The sequence below is a fragment of the Ochotona princeps genome, chromosome 4, assembly GCF_030435755.1.
Source record: "Ochotona princeps isolate mOchPri1 chromosome 4, mOchPri1.hap1, whole genome shotgun sequence".
Taxonomy (NCBI): domain Eukaryota; kingdom Metazoa; phylum Chordata; class Mammalia; order Lagomorpha; family Ochotonidae; genus Ochotona; species Ochotona princeps.
In genome coordinates, this window is record NC_080835.1 from 89,493,888 (window position 1) to 89,514,656 (window position 20,769).

The 20,769-nt window shown below is 37.5% G+C and overlaps 1 protein-coding gene across 1 annotated transcript; it reads left to right on the top strand.

The window, feature by feature from the left end:
* Positions 1-19,297: 19,297 nt before the first annotated feature.
* On the top strand, positions 19,298-20,468 carry LOC101523520 (ADP/ATP translocase 2-like). Its single transcript, XM_036494562.2, is given in 1 exon segment — positions 19,298-20,468. A coding segment is annotated over 1 exon segment (885 nt). The 5' UTR covers positions 19,298-19,312; the 3' UTR covers positions 20,198-20,468.
* Positions 20,469-20,769: the final 301 nt, after the last annotated feature.

Here is a 20,769-nt window from a genome sequence, read left to right on the forward strand (position 1 = left end):
AAGTTTTTGTTTTTTATCAATGATACACTGTGCTAAATGCTACACACAATGAAGACAGGAGTCTGACTTCAGCAATTTAGTAATACAAAAGGTGAAACGGGAATGTAGGCTAACCTCAACCCTAATAAGAACAAAACATAGAAGCTTAGCAGTGTTCATCAAGAGTTATAAGCATATGAGTGAGAAAAAATTACAGAAAACATGGGGCAGAGGCTCCATGTAAAATAGCTCTTTTTCAGGAAGCTCTCTGCCTGCCCTGCAGGAAACATCTCTCAGCTGAGCAATGGAAATAATACACCAAAAAGGATATGTCGGGAAGTGAACACCCAATCTGAACATGAGTAATTAACTCATTCTCTGACCAACTACAGTGAACTTATAGCTATGGATATGTACAGTAACACACCTTGGTGTACATCTTACATTTAGTCAATGAAGGAAAAATCACAGCAATTGTAATTACAATAGCAACTTAGATTGACTAATTTCGGTACCTGAGTCCACAGCATTGCTATGAGGTCTAAAAACTAACTTTAAATCATGTGGTTTCCTTTTCCGTTTTCTTTGTTTCCCATGTGCTAGTGTGGTCTCATTTACTTCCTTTACAAAAATAAATTATCAAAGAATGAATAAACTTTGAAAAATCAGGTAACTTATGCGTGCATTATATACATGAGTTTATATTTATAATTAAATTACATGCCTCCCTGTAACTATCACTAAATACTCAACTCCAATATGATTTGCATTCACATAAACATATAATCTGTTTAGAATATTTTAGTATTAAATAGCACAAGTTTGAATAACAAGAAAGCACATTCTGAAATTCCTTTCTCCGCCAAAGCATATTTGTATATCCTCAGAATACACATTGGTATTTGCTTTGGGGATTTCTTTGCATTTTTCTTACTTCTGAAAAATCAGAGATTTTTTTCTTTATTAAGAAGTCATAGAAAACAAAATCATTTAAAACATGGTTAAGTTCTAACAGATATAAAGTGAGGACACTTTATCTGAAAATAGACATTCACCTGAGCGCTCCTAGAAGTGAACTTTAGCTTTCATAAAATAATCATTAGACCAGCATTTCTCTAAACAGACTATTCAGCGACTGTCTAAAGGATAATTTATTTAACTCCACCTGATACAACATTGAGGTTTGCACCAATGGCAGCAGGGAAAAAAGTGCAGACACAAGCGTGCACCTGTGTGTGTGTGTGTGTGTGTGTGTGTGTGTGTGTGTAATGCCAGATGTGGATATATATAGACATAGTACATATAGAAATAGATATGTGCTTGCCAAAGCATATATGGCATGTACAGATGTACACAGCATACTAGATACGCCACAGCACTATCCTCCATGTACTGTAGTGTTAATTCAAGTCAAAACATCTTGGTCTCTTGTATTTAAGCAGTGTATGTTGCTACTACATTGGCAAGCTTACACAAAGGGTTAGTTCTCTTAAGAATGCAACATTGTGATCCTTTGTCTTTAAACAGATATTGTTGTATACTGAAATCTGTATATCTCCCCCAAGTCAGCATGTCTAGGTTCCAGACTCTAACATGATATAATAAAATGTACAGCAACCACATGCAGAATTCACATCCCAAAAAGGCTGCACCCAAACAGCCCAGCTGATATCCTTTATGGTTAGCCCAGAAGCTGGGAGCAACTCATACTTCCAAAGGCGGCAAAAATAGGAGAGAAACAAGATTTTACACTTTCAAAGGAAATTTTTGTCAGGGACCATGACCTTGGTTTCCAAACATCATGAGAGTAAGGTTCCCAATGACAAGTGTCCACACAAGAGAACAAACCAGAGATACAGTTCTTCCCCTGTCATGTGAAGACATTCAAAGAAAGCAGTTACCAGCAAACCAGGAACAAAGTCCTCTGCAGGAACTGAAATATTTCAATACCTTAATCTTGACCTTGCTCAACCTCCAAAACCTTAAGAAATAAATATCTGTTGTTTTAGCCACCTAGTCCAGCGTGTTTTGTTACAGCAGCTCAAGCTGAGTAATACAGGGATAAAGAAAGCCATGGTCTTGACTTAACCATCTCAGTTACCAGCATTTGCGTACCGCTCCTCTAGCAGAAAAACGGTAGGGCTCACTCCTCTATATCCCATTTTCTATCTTGCACAACATGAGTTCCTAAGCTGGAACCTTCCTGAAAATATGTATGCAGCTCCCTTCAGCCCAAGGTAAATGAAAAATATAAGCCTAAAAAAGTGTAGTTTACAACATGTCATGGCAAAATCCTTTAAAAATTACATGAACAAGCATTGTTCAAATGAAGAAATTCAACTGGCCAACAAACATATGAAAAAGTGCTCAACCTCACCAGATATTAGGGAAATGCAAATAAAAACTACAATGAGTTTCACCTTACCCTGTTTATAATGGCTAATCTATAGAAATCAGAATATAATACATTCTGGAAAGTACATATGTACATGTGTGCGAAAATGTACCTTAATCCACTGTTAGTGGGCACATAAACTAAGACAACTATTATAAATGACATTATTGAGATTCCTCAAATATCTGAAAATATATCTATGATTCAGTCATTCCGCTCCTAGAAATTTGCCAAACAAAATGAAACCAGCATATGAAATATTTGTCTCTACTCTCACATTACTGCACCTCAGTTCACAACAGCTGAGACACAGAATCAATCCAGATATCTATAAACTGGATAAAAAAAACATGGTTTACCTACACTATAGCATAATACTCAGCAACAACAAAAGTCATAAAATCTTGTCTTACACAGATAAACGAATATAATTGTTTAAACCCTGATGCTTTGTGAAACAAGCCAGTCCCACAGAGAAAAACATCAAAAGTTTTTCTGATCTGTAAAAATGTATACACAGAATCAAAAAATGTAATCTCTCTGACTGATATTGACAATCTGGAATTTGATTATTGTGCCAAAATAAACTTATATTTTAACCAAATTTTTTCTAACATCTTTTAGTGGTACCTGCATGTTTGTGAACCACATACTGTTTTATTACATCTAATTCAATTCAGATAATGTTCGCAGATAACTGTACTACATTGTCTATTGTAACAAGGGCAGAAAATCCAAGACTTAAGATTTTAGATTTTGAAACTGAGACTCACATCCCTGAATTTAGAAGTATCAGACTGGGACTTATTCTTTCATTGTCAGCGGGAATGGCTGAATGGTTAGAGTCCTTGATAATGCACACCCTTGGCGGCAAGAGGGAATGGATCAAGTATTTGGATAACTGCCAAGTTTATGAGACACATGGATTCCATTTCAGCTCCTGGATTCAGTGTGCCCTGCTGTGACTGCTGCAGGCTTTTGAGGAGTGAGCCAGTGGAGAGATCTCTCTCCATCTGTCCCTCTGTCTGTCTGTCTCTGTATATTTGTATGTGTGCATATGTATCCATTTTTCATTAATTCTATCCCTCTAAATTTCAAATAAATTTAAAGTAATTCATAAATGAAAACTGTTCAAAATAGCACTTCTAATCCTTAAGACATATTGCCTTTTGCAACATGCTTGGTTAATTTTTGTCCTTAGCTTTCTTCTGCTGTGGATTTGCCATCTACAAAATATGATTAAAAAATAGTATCCCTCTAATGCAGACTTTGAAATGATCAATCAAAATTATGTTATAAAGTTATTAGAACACTATCTGGAAAGTAGGGCACTTGTCCAATATGTATAATTATCAATAGTAAACTATTTTGAAACAGTTATTTTCAGTAAATATTTTAAAGACTGTAACTCCCTTGGACTATTTGTCTAAGGCACCGACACAGGACAAGATACATTTGCAAGGTTTTTATCTATCCCAAAGAAGCTTGCCGAATTTAGGGAGCTTTGATTGTCAGGTAATAACTAAGGCATGGGCACTCAATATGAAAGCCCCTGGGCTTTAGCCTGTACAGATTACATTGAGATTAAGTGCCATGTCCCTGCATCTGGAAAATAGTATGTGTGCCCTAGCCATTATTTATAGCTTCAAAAAGTTTCCAGTGTGATTGTCTATGACAAATATGTCAAATCCAATGCTGTGATTATGCAGGCACCTAGCAGAGAGGGCTGCTCAGAGTGTAATATCAGTGCCTGTAAACTCCCTTGGGGACACATTTAGAATAGTGAATTCTGTCATCTTGCAATACTTTTTCCACATCAGCCGTACATCTTCTGCATGCAGTCCAAGTAGCAGGATGCTTTTTAATTTTTTTTTTTTACTCAGAAGCTATGCATGTGGACAATAATCCAGTTTGTCTTCAAGATGGAACATGAAGGCCAAAAAAATATATTATAGCCAAAAATTTAATTTTTCAAAGGTTAGGTGCTCAGGTCAGTTTGAATTCCATTTATTTAATTTTTAACAAGATGAATTAACATGTTAAGATGACCTATTTTTAACACAAAAGAAAACCTTTTCCCTTTTCCATAGTTTCTTTTTCTGTTTCTCGTCACCTCTCTTTTCACTGGACATGCTCAGGTTGTCAAAGATAAAACAGGAGCACAGTATCCTACAAATGGAACCAACATTAGCATTGGAAATAGCTTCAGCAGCAGCAGAAAGAGATTGATGGCCCTGCAACTCCTATCTGGGTGTCAAGATTAAAGCTATGAAATGAAGGGGTCCCAGGAACATTTGTTATCAGCAACGTTTCATATAATCTATGCTGAAAACAGCTTTATAACTATAACATGTTTCAACATTGTATTTACAAGAAAGTTTATTACTGATGTCCATTTAGAGAGTATTCAGTAAGTGACTGAAATAAAATTAGAACACAACTTAAATCGACGTAATCCAGTTTTATCAAAATGTCTCACTGTAGTAAAGGAAATGTACCTCTCCATCATGTGCTCCTGATCCTCCGTGTAGACGAAGTGAACTCAGATATCCTGCATCCCGCCTCTAGCCACACAATCACACTGCCTTCTTAATCTACAAAACTTTAAAATGCTTTCTTGGTAATAGAGAAACTCAAAAGTTAGTGAAGACAATCTTGGCATGTTTCCATGTAGCACTGCAACTTTCAAAAGACTGACCAAAAAAAGGTTTTGTTTTTTTTACCAAAAATATTGTATAGACCTAGTGTCCTGCAATCAAAGATCAATGTGTCATCTAAAGACCATTGATGTTCAGAGTCATTTTAGTATTCAATAACCTGTACAATGAATCAGAAATATTTACCTCTAAAAGTGACAATCAGAAATATTTTGAGGACATGGAAGGTTGTATAGATGAAAACAGAGGCTTATCTGACCTTTTAAAAAAGATTTATTTACTTTTTAATTGGAAAGTCAGATGTAGAGAGAGAAAGAGAGACAAAGATCTTCCATCTGCTGATTCACTCCCCAAGTGGCAGCAATAGCAGCAACTGAGCCAAAACAAAGTCAGCATTAAGGAACCTTCTCTGGGTCTCCCACACACAGGGTCTCAAGGCTTTGGGCCACCCTCTACTGCTTTCCCAGGCCACAAGCAGGAAGCTGGATGGGAAGTGGGGCCACCAGGATATAAAAGGGTACGTCTATATGGGATCCCAGTGCATGCAAAGCAAGGACTTCAGCCATTGGGTTATCACGTCGAGTCCATATTTGACATTTTCTGGCAGCTGTTATTAGCCAAAATCTGTAAACACAGTGGTAATCATGCCCTTACAAAAAAATTAATAATCATACCTCCACTAACAATACAGCTTCCTGTCCCCTTAACAAGTTTGTGAAGAAGTGAGATTATGTGTTTTATAATCAACCTAGTAAATAGAAGACTCAGATCTTACAAGTTTTGCTAATAGCCCCAAATGTTTTAAAATCCAATGAAACATGTATTCTTTAACTCAATTAAAGAATCATCCAGAAGAGAAATAAACAAACACATTTGTAAAGGTTTAATACCATCATTACTCTCCCTAAAGCATAATATTTTTAAATAAGGGATGATAAACAGAATGCAAAAAGACATGGATCTTAAATGCAGTGCACGGAATTGTAATTGTGTATGTTCCCATGGGATCACCACTCAGATTAACATATAGAACATTCCAGCGCCCCAGCCTACTCTGTTTCCCTCAGTCAATAAAATAATGCCCCTAGTTCCAACCTCTTGTCCCCAGATAGCCACTATTGTGCATCTGTTAGTCTTCCTTTTCTTAAACATTGAACAAAATTGGGCAATAGAATACTTTACACCTGTCCTTTAAACCTATATATTATCTATATATTCTTAAAAGATCTACTAAGTATTGTCAGAGAAATGGAGTTTCTGTGTGTCATTGCATTTTATTAATATAGTACAGTTTACTTATTCACTCTCTGATGGACAAGTGAATTCGTTCAAGTTTCTGACATAATGAATGAAACTGCTATGAATGTACAACCACAATCATTTAGTTCACTTAAAACTTATGTAAAACTTACCAGCTATAAGTGTATTAATAAACAAAAGTATAGATTTCTCTATATATCAAATAATTGTGAGACTATTATGTAACTGTAGTGCTTATTTTATAAAAATAAATATCATAGGCCTAGTGGCTAAAGTCCTCACCTTGCATGCCTGGAATCCCATATGGGTGTCGGTTCTAATTCTGGCCGCCCAGCTTCCCATCCTGCTCCCTGTTTGTGGCCTGGGAAAAGCAGTCGAGGAGGATGGTCCAAAGATTTGGGACCCTGTACCCTCATGGGAGAGTTGGAAGAGGCTCCTGGCTCCTGGCTTCAGATCAGCTCAGCTCCGGCCATTTCAACCACTTGGGGAGTAATCAGTACACAGAGTATCTTCCTCTCCGTCTCATCTCTTCTCTTCTCTTATGTATCTGACTTTCCAATGAAAATAAGTAAATCTTAAAGTCATATTTTACTCAAATATGTCATATAATATTTATTTAAATATATATACATTTATATATATTTAAGGTCCTGAAATAGGAAATTTTTAATCATAGCCAATGAAATTAAGTGATGTGTTTAATGCTGCAATGTAAGAGATAAGCATAGCACAGAATCTTTTAAGCAATACAGAAACAATAAACCAAATGACAGAATAAACAAAAAATTTACACACACACACATACATACACACACTCACTAATAGAGACAACTAGAGAAGCTTATATAGACTGTATTTTGGTAATTACTTGTATAGATTTGTCATTGCTTTATTATCCTTGATATTTAAAAGTATACATTAAATTAAAACAGAATAAATGCAAAAGTTTTCATTATTAATTTTCTTTTTATTTGAAAGGCAGAGAGAGAATGGGACAGATAGAGACAGAAATCTTATGTATATAGATCCATTCCCCCAAATCTGAAGCAGCCAAACACAGATTTAGTTCAATCTGGGAACCTGAAACTCCATCCAGAACTCCATAGCAGGATCAAGGTACATGAATCCAACACCTGTTGCTTTCCAAGAGGTTCACTAACGGGAAGCTAACGTCAAGAACCAGATCAGGAATGAAACTTAGGCATCTTGATGTGGATTTGGGCATCCTGAGCAGTGGTCTGACTGCTGCAGCAAATACCAACTCCTCACAAGATTATAGAAGTGAAGCAACTCCGAAAAAGAAAGAAATACTGAATCTCATAATTGCCCTTCTGCTTATATTGTTATTTTTCTGCATAATAAACTGCATGGTTCATATGCCTCTATGGAGTATAAGTAGTAGTATATAATCCTATCTGGAAGTTGATCAAAAATAAAAAAGGAAAATGAAAACTTACACCATAATATCTATTACCCAGATAAGCATACAAATCTGATGGGACTCAGAATTCAGTCTAGTCACATTTAGAATGTACAATACATTATAAAATCCTTTGTTGGGAAAGAAAGGAGAATGATATTTCAAATTTGGACTGGCATTTGTTATTTAAACATACTTTAGCTCTACTACATGAAGTAAGACAGTTTGTAAGGTCATTGCTACGATTAAATGAAAAGATTATGGAGATGATGACTCTGAGTATTTCTATCAGAGCACACATTGTATCTCAGCAAACCAAGGCGAAACTCCCTGTTAAAACATGTAGACATCTTTCAGCCATGAAAAGAAGTGATTTTGCTCTTTATTTTTTAAAGAATAATTTTATTATTTTAACTGGAAAGTCAGATATACAGAGAGGAAGAGAGCAAAGAGGAAGATCTTTCGTCCGCTGATTCACTCCCTAAGTGGCTGCAACAGCCGGAGCTGAGTCAACCAAAGCCAGGAGACAGGAGCTTCTTCCAGGTCTACCACCTGGATGCAGGGTCCCAACACTTTGGGCCATCCTTGACTGCTTTCCCAGACCGCAAGCAGGGAGCTAGATGGGAAGCTGGTCGGCCAGGATTAGAACCAACACCCATGAGATCCTAGGCTTGCAAGGTGAGGATGCTAGCTGTTAGGCTACCACACAAGGGCCCGTGATTTTGCTCTTTAAATGAAGTGCCAAATTAACCCTCTTCAAGAACACTTTTTAAAAGCTTCAAATAACTAAGATTTTCTGCACCTACGCTGGCTACAAATGGTGTCAGGTGCAGGAAAGGAGGGCCTCGGGAACCATAACGGATATCTTTTTTGCACATACGATTTAATTGTTTTTAATTTTGTTATGGAATAAGAGTTCAGATTCTTGTTCTTGCTGTTTGACAATCACATTCTTTGCATCAGCTGATAGGAAAATAAACACGAATTCAATCACAGCATCCACAAAATTCTGAATACAAAGAATCTCATTTTGGGCCCGGCGTGATGGCTCAGTGGCTAAAGTTCTTAGCTTGAATGCACCAGGATCCCATATGGGCACTAGTTTTGTCCCAGCTGCTCCAATTCCCATCCAGCTTTCTGCTTGTGACCTGGGAAAGCAGTAGAAGATGGCCCAAATCCTTGGGAACCTGTACCCATGTGGGAGACCCAGAGGAAGCCCTGGGTCTCGGCTTTGGATTGGCTCAGCTCTAGCCATTGCGGCCACTTGGAGAGTGAATCAGCAGGAGAGGATCTTTCTCTCTGTCTTTCCTTCTCTCTGTAAATCTTCCTTTCCAATAAAAAAAATCTTTTTTAAAAAAATCTCATTTTGAATGTTAAGCAATGGTCACTTCTGATATATAAGTATAGTCAAATTTCTGACATCATATATTCCTTCATGATAATAGTTACCTATCAGAATTGTGAAGTCAATTTTGGTCCAAGTTCCTGAACAGAAACCTAAAATACTAATTGAGATGTCAGAGAACATAGGTAACATTGATTGTAACAGATGTTTCTTCTCTAGTGATTTTTTTAATCTCCAGATGATTAAAGAAGAGAGATTGATGGATGAAAATGAGAGCATTAAAGATAGAACCTGGAAGCTATGTACAAGTATCACGTCATTGTGCTTTAGAAAAAAAAAAGTTTTGCTGAATTGCAAATAATTCATTCAACCAACAAACACGTGCATGAAAGCATCTTGTATGTACCAACTAGTGTGCTAGCTTCTGGGGGAGGAGGAGGATGAGTTAGCATGGTGTTTCCTAATCAATGGTATTGTTTATAACAGTAGCAGGAGGCAGGAAAATATGAGAAGACAGTGCATCAAATCCTATGAGTAGAACTACATGCAAAAAATACACTCCAAAGAGGATCAATGCAAACTTAGCAGAGATGAGCAGTGGAGAACTGTTCTATTTTTTTGGCCACAAAATCGTTGAAGTAAATTGCTTTAATTTTCCTATTTCAAAAGAAATATTTTTCTTGAAAACTTTATCTATGCCAGCAAGTTTGATTAGTATAGTCTTAAGAGTTCCCCAGCACTGTCTTCCACCAGAAAGAAACGTTAACAGAATTCAACCAACTTCATCAGTTTCTTTAATTAAATATATAACTCATAATAAATAGTTTAAATATTTTGCAGGATCAAAATACAAGCATCACAGAACACGGCACTTCACTTTTCTTATCTTCCCTAATGCATGCACCACATGGAGTTTTTTCCAATCAGAACTGCTGTAAGGAACGAAAGTAGCTTTGGCAAAAAGGTTATTTTTAAAAAATATAGATTTTTTTTCATAATGAAGATTAAAATGCAATCTGTCAAACAGACATAACAATTATTCACTAATATGGAAAACTGAGTCTGTCCTTTCTTCAAACTCTAACTCTTCATAATGTGATTATTCTCTTTTGAGACTTTCCTATTTATGTAGATGCAGAATAGCAAGAGAGGCATTTCCAGTCTTCCAATCTGTAACTTTCTTATGCATAACAATGATTTCCTGGATGCTGCTTGATAAACCCAAATCTGTTTTCTTAAATCTCTACATATAGTTATAAAAAGCTTCAGCTGCAACTTGTTACTGTTTTCACTTACAAAACTAAACAGTTACTTTATCCATCTCTGAAAAATACATGGACTCAGTGAAAAGCAAAAATCATGATCTCTAGCCAAAGTTGGTTACTTGAAAGTTGCTCTGATTAACTAGCATACTTAATAAGTGAAGTGTACTGGAACTAGCCATTATTTTTTAAATTTTTAAATTTAAATTATTTACTTTGCATGACTCACTTCCTTAGGCTCAGAGATTTCCCCTTCCACCATCCCTCATTCCTTCCCTCTATTTTCTCCTATATTGTACCAATAGCACAATGAGAGTCACAAGTATATCATTCTACTATTTAAGTGTATCCTGACTTTGTAGGTATAGAGAATGGTATAGAGTCTAGCATGCTAGTGTCAAGCTATATTTAACAGTTTCCCTGGGCCATTACTTTTTTAAAGAATATATATTTGAAAGCAAGACAAAAATACACATATAAAGGGAGAGAGAGAAGGAGGAACAGAGAGAGAGAGAAAGAGAGAGAGAGAGAGAGAGAGAAATAGATGAGAGAGATTGATTTCATCAGCTAGTTCCATACTCAGATACTTCTAACAGCCTGAACTAGTAGGAACTCCCTCTGAGTCTCCCACATGAAACCCAAGAATTCAAATCCTCATTTAGCATGTGCCAAGTTATAATGGAAGCAGAGTTGGGGCTAGCGAGTACTCCAACCTAGGATGTGGGTGTCCCAAGGGTTGGTTTAACCCACTTTCTCATGTTGTCTGTTCTTGGCCATTAATAGCTTTTCTCTCTTCTGTGTTAGTCATCAACTCCTGAAAAAACAGAGATGCTTAGAATAGGAATACTGACATCTACAGATCATCTGGGTCATGCACCCTGCTACATACAGTACCTATGTTTATCTCATGTAGATCATAAAATGCCTGTAACTTATATTCTATTTCACAGGTGAGGATTATGAAAATATGATATGTTAACTCATTGTTTAGATACTGAATGTGGTAGAGCTGAGATTTAAGCTTAGGACCAACACAACCCTCAGAAAAGTAATAGCTATCTTCCTAAAGTTTCCTGGTAGTCTCACAAGAAGGCCATTGACAAATACAAACATACTCATGCAAACACATTTCTGATGCTACAAAAAGACAGGAATGCATACCAGGATGTTTCAGGGAGTTTGTGAAAAAGTTCGATTAAAAAACAAGCTTATTAAAAGAGAAGTGAAGATATATTGCAGTACGCATCTCTATCCCTGAATAAAAGGAGGACTCCTTAGTGAAACTGTTGAATATATCTTGGCAATAGGATGCTGGACTTTGTCATATCTACAGTATCATGATACAATTAAATAGCAGAATGATGGACTTGTGGCTGTTGCTGTAGTAATACACTATTGTAATAATAGTATGCAGTGTAATAATAGAAAGCATTAGGTAGGGGAATGGAGTGATGTTGGAAGGGGAAATCCTTGCGCCTATGAAACCATATCATGAAAAAATAAGTAAGTAAAAAGATTTTGTGGAAACAGAGTCTTCCACAATATCTTTTACATTTTTTTAATCAAAATAAATTTCTTTTTTTCCCTTTCATGAACTTTTAGAAATATCTTTGCATCTGGATGGATGGTTGCATGGACTGGGGGAGATAAAAACAACATGAGTGAATGAGTGAATGACAGAGAGATCATGATGTTAAGGTCATTGCCAGAACAGAATTCCTCCTACACACTTACAAACATCTATGTGTGTGTACACATTTGTGTATATATGTGTGTCTTTATTATTACCAAATAAATATATTAATTACACTGTAAATCCTTTGTAGGCTAAATATAATTGCAGGAAAAGTCTTCAATGTTTTTAATTATAATGATGAAAATTAGCAACTCAAAAAGGAAAACAAAAATAAGGTACTTTCCAGAAAATGGTTATACATATGAAACATTGAAAAGTGAATACAAAGTTTCCAAAACACAGTTTTTCTATCAAATTTTCCCGTAACAAGCAATGTCCACAAATCTTGAGGGGATATCTTACTCAATATTTAAATCTCAAAGTCTCACAAATTCATTAAGAACAGAAAGATCTAAATAATCCATTGTTTTTTTTTTCTAGTTTCCCAAATCACCTCAAGATAAATGATGTTGCATAAATTAAACAGAGGACAGTTTACTTTGTTCAGATCCAAGGGGAGAAGTAAATCTTTAACACTTACTGAATTTGTGTTAATTGGGTAACCACAAAAGACACTGGTGTTACTGAAAATGGCTGTAGGGTTTATAAAAAAAAAAAAGAAAGCAAAGAATACCATTTGGGCAAAATTAAGAACATTTTTTTTTGCCAGGTATTAAAGAAATGTACTTGTTTCTACCTTACCAAAATGAACATAACAGGCAATAACGATGCTTCAGTACCCCTCTGAGCAGGAAAGGGCCAAAGGAGTATATTCTGGTGGTATGTGATAGAATGGATAGATGTCAAGACAGCTCTTACCCACCAAGAAGCACAATTTAAATCAGAGGACTTAAATGAGGAAAATGGCAATTTATTTCCTAGCACATGGATCAGAGAGAATTGTTGTCAGTGAATTGTTCTCTCTGATTCTCTATTTTCTTTGTTTTACAACTAACCAGAACAAAATATGATCCTACAAGGTAACTGCAAACATCACATGAAATATAATTCATGTGAAAAATGCACAGTGGGTATAAAAATATAGGGTATTTTTATTACTTCATAGAGTAAAAATTATTCAATGCTAATAAACATATAGTGGTGTGAACACAACAGAAGCCAGAGGGTTGAACAATCTATTTAAGGAAATGTACATTTTAAAGGAGTTCCAGCCTCTTTCACAGATGAGGCCAACTCAGCCATGCAGTGTTGGCAGCATGACCCAGATGGTCTGTGTGTCCCTGTCCTATTTGCACTCATTCAGCATCCAGTGGGGTGAGCCACTCCAGAAAATGAATTTAGAAGCAAGGGGAAAACTGCTCAGATGCTACCATGTCTCATTTTGAATCTATCTAGGTTCTGTTTCACTCTTGAAAATGGAAGACCAAGTTCTCCTAATCTTCCAAATCCAAAAATAAGCATTGCCTACCATGGACAGAATTACACTGAGACTGGCTTTTGCTGATCAGTACCTTCTGGATCTCAATTCCAAGGCGTCACGTTAATCATGTCCTTCTCGTAGCTGAACAGTTACAAAGACAATGACATTGATTACAATTTGTAAGTGCAACACTTCACCCTTAGCTGTAGATGGCATATGTTAAGGATGCCATATGGTTCTAGGAGCCTTCAATCAACTCCTGGCTTGAGTCTCAGACTGATTCAAATCAGCTCCTCTGCTTGTTTCTCTGGACTCCCAAATGAATGATTACTGTTACCTCAGCTTAACAAAGGACAGGCATTGCTCCAGGGAAATGTAATGAGGCCGGAGTGTCACTAGAATGGTACATCCTAGCACTTGCAGGGCTTTTCATGTTCATCTGTATGTCTGTTTTGCCGTCTTTGGGAAACCAAAGACAGAACGCTTCGTTAAGCAAAATCTTTGAAACTCAACTGTAAAGCAGGTGAAAGTGTGATAACTCTGGAAGACACTTCATGGAGAATTCCTTCACATTTCTCCATGGCCCCTATATCATTTTTCTCAATAGTTTTGTCTTTCTTCAAAATACAACTAGAAAATCACTCATTTCAACAAGCTAATGTCTACCATTTCCCTGGAAACTGTTTTGCTGCATGCTGTAGGAGATAAAAGGAGCTTCTTAGAGTGAGAAATTTAGAATAAAAGACAACAGAAGGCAGACAAAAACAGTAAAAAAACCTTTAACTTGCCAATTGCACAATTAAGCCTATGATAGGTCCTAGTAATGATGTCACATAGGCTAATGCAAATTTTTTCAATAAGCATTCCTCTCAGATTATGAATCACACATATTCCTAGTCAGATCTTACATTAAAGAAATGTCTGACTTGCGTTTTTACTTATATCTAAAGAAAAGAGGCTTATAAATGCATTTAAAAGTACCATTAGTGAACAGCATTTTAAGTATCTTTAATTGAACAAAATAAGTTTTCATCACAATATCCTGATTTTTCCTACCCACTCCAGAAAAAACAGCACCAAAATGTTTCATTTCATTAGGCTTTAAGTTACCAAACAGTTAGAATCCTAATTCATTCTAAAGATCATTCATAATGGTAAGATAATAGCTCATAAATGATTACAAGGAAATTCCCCCAAATATTTTCCTAAGATAAGCACTGTTAAAAATATAACACAATTTAACTTCTGTCTTCTGTCCCAAGTGGGCACAGCTCAGCAAAGAAATCTAGATAACTCCAGTGAACCCGAGTAACTTGGGAAACAAAGTGTACCAACTGCAGCTAAAGTTTCTCATTCACCATCTGTACTTTCTCCTAGCTAGGTCACAGGGTCTTTTAATACGTCATTGGTTTTTGTTTACATGTAAGCACATAGCCTGAACCATGTGTCAAATGAATCTGAGAATATAGGTAGGAAAATTTCTCTAAAAATAGAAAAAATAATAATTGCTTCAAAAAAGATACTTTAAATGAAATGCATACAATGTCAAGCTTTCTTACACCTAGGATCAGATCATACACTTTATAAAACTGTAATGCTACAAGAAAACCAGAGTTTTGGTCCCTAGCAATAGCCTTGCCTTGCGTGTGCCAGGATCCCATATGGATCCTGGTTCATATCCTAGCTGTTCCACTTCCCATCCAGCTCCCTGCTTGTGGCCTGGGAAAGCAGTCGAGAATGCCCAAAGCCTTGGGACCCTGAACCCATATAGGAGATGCAGAGGAGGCTCCTGGCTTCAGATTGGCACAACTCCAGCCATTGTGGCCACTTGGGGAGTGAACCAGCAGAGGGAAGATCTTTCTCTCTATATCTTTTCTCTGTAGATCTGCCTAATTTAAAAAAAAGCAAATAAATAAATCTTAAAGAAAAAATATATAAAGACATATATATTTGGCTGCAGTGATGTTATATACACACTGAGTAGATTATCATCATAATTAAGGCAGGCAGATTTATTGATAATGTTCGTTGAGCAAACTGAGGGATTATCTTTGGTTTTTAGATTCCTGAAAAGTAGTGATTCACCACGAAACTTCAACAAAACAAAATTAGTTTGCCACTGAACTCAGATACTGAAATAAAAACTTGCTTTTAGCTAATTTTTTTAGTGCCCTTTCCAGGAATATCCATGAGTAACAAGACAAGACACATTCTCAAGAATGTTGCAACACAGCCTTTAGTCAAACCTATTTGAAACAGATACTCTTTAGAGAAGTTCCCATGAAGTAAGTGAACTGAGACTTCACTGCTTTATATCAACCAATCAGCAGTTTCCCCAAGGAAAGGCCTAGTTTTGGTGTGCCTCTTGTATTTATGAACATGAGTGAAATAAGCTATAATAACCCAAGTCCAGACATGATCCTCATTTTCTCATTCTTCTACTTTATTCTAGTTACATAACCTGAGATAATCACCTCTGCTGGATATATTCATATAACTTTCCATATTCCATATTCATGTAACTCCACTACTTTTCTTCTCTGAAGTAGAATCACAGGTTTTGGCCTCTAACCATTTTATATGTTCACAGGTATGCTGACTAGAATACTAAAGGCAAGGATGGATAAAGTCAAATTGTCAGAGGGTCTTTCTGAGGAATGGTATCATATTATGTGCTCACAGCCAGCCTTTGTTATCAATATTTAGACTGAGGCTTGATCAACCATCATAAGTGAAAGCAAATGTTTTGGCCCACATGTGTCACTTCCACCCTTGCCCCAGTGGCTATTAATTCATGTAGTAATATGCATGCTGGAGTGGCCAGTGATAAATGTTGGATGATATCAACTGACTGAATCTGGCTCTTAATCTGCATTTTTAGAGCTCCTTCAATATATATTATCTGAAGAATATTGATATTCAACACAATTACTTTAGCACTTTATACTCTCTTACAAGTCAATCATAATACCTCCTAATCAGATATCCTTGAATCTTTAATCCATTTACAGATATACTAGAATTTGCCAGACTCTCCAACCAAGTTATTTAAAAATTCAATTAACTTGTTAACAAGTTATTTTTATATGCATTATACCACATTCAAGTTATTTTTATACCTTCATACTACAATAACAAGTTATTTATATATGTTTAATACCACATTTCAATTTTGGAGTCTCTTCCCACTAGAACTGGGTGACCAGGTGCCACTGATGAGACCACTATAAGGTAAAAAGGTTGTATATGGTCTAGTGAAGGCTTTATTAGCCAGGCCACATTGAAAGCTTACCTGCCAGGGATAGATTTAGTGCAGTCACTGCATCATATTCTCTGGAGGAGCTGGCAGTCAGGAATTCCCACCTTCCCAGGTCGAACACATTCATACCATGTATCCAATCTTAGTGTAGGCATCTCCATTCAAAGGCCTCCTTCTGAGGAAAATTTAAGTTCCACCAAGCCCTCCTTATTAAGTGGTCTTGAAGATACTTTTGTTCTCTTTAAGTAATTTACTCCCTCACTCCATCTCCATCTTTGTACCTTAGCCTTTAGTTCCATGAAACGACTAGAGTCATTTTTGTTCAGTATAATAATCCTCTCATTTTCAAAGATCCACCGAGGCTTCGTTGCAGTCTTCCAGAGGATAAAAGTGGTGTGGCAGAGGAAAGCCAATTCCCTTTCCTGTTTGACCGCTGCCTTGTAACACCACGTTTCATCAATAATGCTTTATTGTTGCTTTGGTATGCCTGTTACTCTAATTGTCCACCTTCACACCTGCCAACATTTGACACCTTGATACAGCAATCAGGGTCTTCAGTACAACATTCTGGGCAAAAGTCTAAATATCCGGCAGGTCACTTTGGGAAAGTAGTAGAGAAATTTCCAGGGAACGCTTGGATAGTGTTTTAAATCTATTACTAAAGCCAGATATACACACTCAAGAAGGGCTAGCAGACGGCAGAGACCTCTGTGAGCAGTGAGAGTGGACTGATTATAGAAGCTTTGCTCTTCCAAAGGGAGATAATTGGCTCCTTGTCTCTAATACCAATATCCAGCCAATCACACTGTGACTGAAATCATAGCTCCAACAGAAGGCTTCTAAGAAATCTCGGTAAGTGCTCCGCCCATTGCTTACACTCCCTGGGCAATGGAACCAAAAGACATCTGAGAACCCAAAAGCTGAGCCAGTTCCAAGGAATACTGTTGCCTTTAAGTTCACTAGTGCATACAGAAACCTTGGTTTGCAGTGAGTCCTAGAGACTCAAGCCTTCAAGGAAAGTATATAAATCCCTTCTCTTAGCAACTCACAAAGAATTTAGAGACTTATTGTGTTCATCTTCAAGATGAAAAAAATAATCCTGTTAAACAAGAAAGTAAAGTAGTTCTTTATGTTAACATCATAAGCGTCTTTGTTCTTCATGTTGCCCCGTCGCAGTTAGCTTGCCGCAAGTGGAGGGAGCGGGGGCGGGGGAAATGGAAAATCACACACACCTGACAGCCTCTGCTGCTTAGTGCTTGGATTCTGGTATAGCTAGCCCACCTGTGTTTAATTCCTTGGTTCTCAAAACTACAAATTCAGTTCACATTCTCGGAGCTGATCCTGGAAGTTTCTTTTGGATTTTAAGAGAACATGATAAAATCATCCCCACACTTGGGGATTCTAGGTTCATTCCTGTTTCTATTACTACTTACGAGGCCAAATGAAGCCACCAATTGAGTCGGGCCAATTGTTCCATGACACAATCTGACAACTTCATTTGCACAGTAACAGTAACTATTGCCAAGATATCAAAGATTGATTGATTCAAAAATGCATAAACATGATAAGCAGAAATCTGCTGAACAGTCTTGGTAGAAAAAATTGCTCAATCTAGTCACTAAGCAACTCACCACAAAGGCACAGATTATTGAGCTCCAATTGAGGAACACATAATTAACAGCATAGTTCAAAAGACCAAACAGGTGATTGCATTTGAGAGTGAGTGATGGCAGTTCCAAGGGAGTAACAAGGGTCCCATTTTCTCCACCTTTCTGGGTAAGTCTGTGGATTAGTTCATTCTTTATCCAAGCCTTTAAACTTTCAAAAATAAACAACAGTTCAATGAAGATTCCTAAAAGGAACAAGTGACCCTATTCTAAAGTAGTAGTTTAATGGGAAAATGAGGGGAAATTCTACGGTTTCGGGCTTTTTGTAAATGAATGCAAAGGTGACTGCAATTCCCACAAGCCCTGCCACAAGGATGTAAATTAAAGAGACTTTGGCCTGGGGCCACCAACACCAGGAGGTCTGACCAGGCCTGACTATGGAGCAGTCTCTTCAAAGCCCTAAAAGCCTGCAATCTCACTCCTCTCCCCCTAATGTGTTTTTTATATTGATATATTCTAGATAGTTTTCCCCACTCATTTTTTGCCAATAGTCCCCCAAAAACTGATAGAATCAGGGACATCTTTTTTTAAAAAGATTTATTTTTTTTATATTAATTACATTGCATTATGTGACGCAGTTTCATAGGCTCTGGGATTCCCCCCGCACCTTCCCATAGGGACATCTTTGTAGGCATTTGGAAGAAAGTGAATAGACCCTGGTAATGTCACCTAGTGGCATTATCCATTAAAAACTAAGCCTTCATTGCTAAACTGAAGGAATCCGGTTTCGCCATGAGATTAGCTATCCCCACCAATAGCTCCATCAGAAGTTTGCATAAGACTTTGTGTGCTTAGCAACCCACCTTAGATTATGGGAATCTCAATGCTGCAGTGCCACTCTTGGCGGTGGAAGCCAGACACTATGAAGGTCACAGAGGCCATTGTCCAAGCTAAGGGAACTTTGATTGAAACCTTTAAACTGATACTAAAAACCTTGTATTGTTAGAGTCCCGGAGTCAAAGCTGGTTCCCAGTGCAGTCTCGCATTCGCCTGGCTCTTCTTCCCTTCCAACATGACAGATGCCGCCGTGTCTTTTGCCAAGGACTTCTTGGCAGGTGGAGTGGCTGCAGCCATCTCCTAGACCACGGTAGCGCCCATCGAGAGGGTCAAGCTGCTGCTGCAGGTGCAGCATGCCAGCAAGCAAATCACTGCCGATAAGCGCTACAAGGGCGTGGTTCGTATCCCCAAGGAGCAGGGAGTCCTGTCCTTCTGGCGCAGTAACCTGGCCAATGTCATCAGATACTTCCCCACCCAGGCTCTCAACTTCGCCTTCAAAGACAAATACAAGCAGATCTTTCTGGGCGGTGTGGACAAGAGGACCCAGTTCTGGCGCTACTTTGCAGGAAACCTGGCCTCGGGTGGCGCCGCTGGAGCCACCTCCTTGTGCTTTGTGTATCCCCTTGATTTTGCCCGTACCCGTCTAGCTGCAGACGTGGGGAAAGCCGGAGCTGAAAGGGAATTCAAAGACCTTGGCGACTGCCTGGTTAAGATCTACAGATCTGATGGGATTAGGGGCCTGTACCAAGGCTTTAATGTGTCTGTGCAGGGAATTATCATCTCCCGAGCTGCCTACTTCGGTATCTATGACACCGCAAAAGGAGTACTTCCAGATCCCAAGAACACTCACGTCTTCATCAGTTGGATGATCGCACAGTCCGTCACAGCTGTGGCAGGGCTGACTTCCCATCCGTTTGACACTGTTCAGAGACGCAGGATGATGCAGTCAGGACGCAAAGGTACTGACATCATGTACACAGGCACTCTGGATGGCTGGAGGAAGATTGCCCGGGATGAAGGTGGCAAAGCCTTTTTCAAGGGCGCGTGGTCCAATGTCCTCAGAGGCATGGGTGGTGCTTTTGTGCTTGTGTTATATGATGAAATCAAGAAGTTCACATAAGTTATTCCCTAGGTTTGTTCCCCTGTGGACAGGCATGTTGTATTTTGTAATCTTAACCATTCTTGACAGACCTCTCAGCTGTTTGTGGATCAAAAGCAACTATGTACTGGCTGAAAATGGGAAGCAATAATATTCTTGTAACCGGTTTTCTCTTAAAGCCATTTCCATGATGATGATGATGATGATGGGACTCAATTATATTTTTTTTATTTCAGTCACTCCTGACAACAAATTTGATGAAATAAAAATAATATACAATATAAAAAAACAACTTTGTATTGTTTTTCATTATTATGTGCTGTTCCAATACATGTATATGTTGTGTGATGTTCAAATCAGAATAAGCATATCTACCTTCTGAAACATTTATCTTCATGGTAAAAATATTCTTTACCATTTTTCTTGTGCTTTTTTGGTGTTTTTTGAAAGATAATATCAGAGGAGGCTACAAAAAGTTCAAGGAAATTTTGCATTATGTTTTATTCTATTCTTATATGAATTTTTGATGTCCCTATTTAGAGTACATTACTGTTAACTGTAGTCAACTTAATAACCAATAAAATGCCTGAACT